The sequence below is a fragment of the Penaeus monodon genome, chromosome 22 (genome assembly GCF_015228065.2).
Source record: "Penaeus monodon isolate SGIC_2016 chromosome 22, NSTDA_Pmon_1, whole genome shotgun sequence".
Classification (NCBI taxonomy): Eukaryota; Metazoa; Arthropoda; class Malacostraca; order Decapoda; family Penaeidae; genus Penaeus; species Penaeus monodon.
The window spans coordinates 6,641,865-6,643,751 of record NC_051407.1 but is presented as its reverse complement, the minus strand read 5'-3'; the positions used below and the strand labels follow the sequence as shown (position 1 = coordinate 6,643,751).

Sequence of the window (1,887 nt, the reverse complement as noted above, 5' to 3'; positions counted from 1 at the left end):
CTTGTAGTTTTGCCGCCAAAGGAACTGCCGGATACACTGTACCTTTCCCTTTCAAACTTTCGGTTTTCACTAGAGTCTGCAACAATGTTTCTGTTAAAATGTAAACTCAAGCTTATTTGTTTCGGTAAATGTACTGATACATGTTTTCTTAAAGTATGTGAATGTAAAATCTACCAGTATAACGCACTAGCTATGAAATACACTTCCTCAGATCAATTCGCTAGAGTTGGTAATTGCGTATTACTGCTGTTCTTGTTACCAAACTGTATAATATTGTTATATTAAAGAGTTATGATAAAAAAGAAAGATCAAAGCGAGCAGATTTATATTTAGTAGGACGCAAACGTTCACAAAGAAAAGTTATTCTACAAGCAAAAACGTTTCAATCCAATATTCATTCAAAAATAATAGTACAATAATTTTTAAAAATAGATATCTAAAATTTTATTCCTATTATAATCATCAGTCCGCAATCCTGACTCTTGCCAGCAAGAGGAGAATCAAATATTCCATGGAAAGGGATGTTAAAAGACCATAAATGATACCCTGTGTATTATATATCTGAGCATAAAATGCCGTACATATGACGTAAAAAATCATAGTTCCATACCGGAAAAGGTGCATCAGTAAATACTTGTAACATGCCGAAGGCCATTATTATCATCACTGCTTTCATTATTATTTTCAATGTATAAATGTATGTAGAGACATGATGATCGATACGGCTACTAAATGTATATCATGCATGCTACTCTTCCAATGCGTGGGTAGGGTAATATGAAGGAAATAACTAAAAAGGAACCACTATATATTTTCGTAGTATGTGAATATAAAATCTGCATGTATAATGCATGTCAGTGTACATATGTAGAACTGTGTTAAACCTTATCACTGCAGTCCATATCAGCTATTAATAGAATTATCTCTATGGAGTGGTGTAGAGACTAGAGGTAGTGTAATGATTTGCAGGGGTTGAGTAGTGACTTATTGGGCTAGAAAAATGACTCGTGTGAGTAGAGTGATGATTTGTAGGGGTAGAGTAATCACTTATGGGAAGATTGTAATTTCCAATATCGATGCCAAAATTGTCTCCGAAAGCAGGACCAGCACTTTGTGCGAAACTGTACCCAGTAGAATATCCAATTCCACTATCGATACCACTGATTCCACCTCCGATTCCTCCATTCTCCACAACGTGCCCGACGCCATGAGAAGCCGTACTCAGTGCCGAGTGGAGGTCTTCCCCGGTGGGAAGGATCGGGTTCTCGCCTTCTTCATAGTTCACGAAAACTACTTCGGGCTCCGTCGGCGGCGGTGCTGGCACTTCGATCACTCTCTGGTCTTGCTCCGTTTGTCTGTTGAGGAAGTACACGAGCTGCTCTTCCTGTGGAGGAGGCACGATGATCGGATCAGGTCCCAGGTCAGAGGGTGGTAGCAGGTCGTAGTCCAATGGGGCAGCAGACACGGCAGCCACGAATACTAAGACCTATAGAAGACAAAGGGATTATTACTCTATAACCATCCAAATGTACTATTACAACATTATAACAAAGATTTTCTTGTCCGAATACTACAGAAGGAATATGCACCAGGAGCTTCATGTTGGCAGGCGATAACTTGTGTCCAGTTCAGGCCATGCACTGTATATATTCTGTACCAATTGCTGTTGCTCCTCCTCCACTCTACATATTAGTATAACCAAGGTCTTTCCTTTCTAATACAATCCATAAATTTCGGTTCCCATAGAAGGGAAAGGAAAAGAAAGACGGTTGGCCATTTCCTAAATATAATGAAAATGTGTATCAGCAGGAGGAATAGATGTCATTTGCCTGCCTGTCTACTTGCAAAAAAGTTATATGATGTGCTTGATGACGATCGATTTAAATG

The 1,887-nt window shown here is 39.1% G+C and overlaps 2 protein-coding genes across 2 annotated transcripts in view; both read right to left on the bottom strand.

The window, feature by feature from the left end:
• Positions 1–643, bottom strand: part of LOC119587214 — a 5,035-nt gene extending 4,392 nt beyond the window's left edge. The window contains exon 1 of the mRNA XM_037935975.1: positions 611–643. Coding sequence (XP_037791903.1) covers positions 611–643 — 33 coding nt within the window. The remainder of the gene's footprint in view (positions 1–610) is intronic.
• LOC119587502 lies at positions 583–1,607 on the bottom strand. Its single transcript, XM_037936228.1, has 2 exons — positions 1,590–1,607; positions 583–1,486 (listed from the first exon to the last, which is right to left on the bottom strand). The coding sequence occupies exons 1-2, from the start codon at positions 1,599–1,601 to the stop codon at positions 926–928; spliced, it is 573 nt and encodes a 190-aa protein (XP_037792156.1). The 5' UTR covers positions 1,602–1,607; the 3' UTR covers positions 583–925.
• Positions 1,608–1,887: the final 280 nt, after the last annotated feature.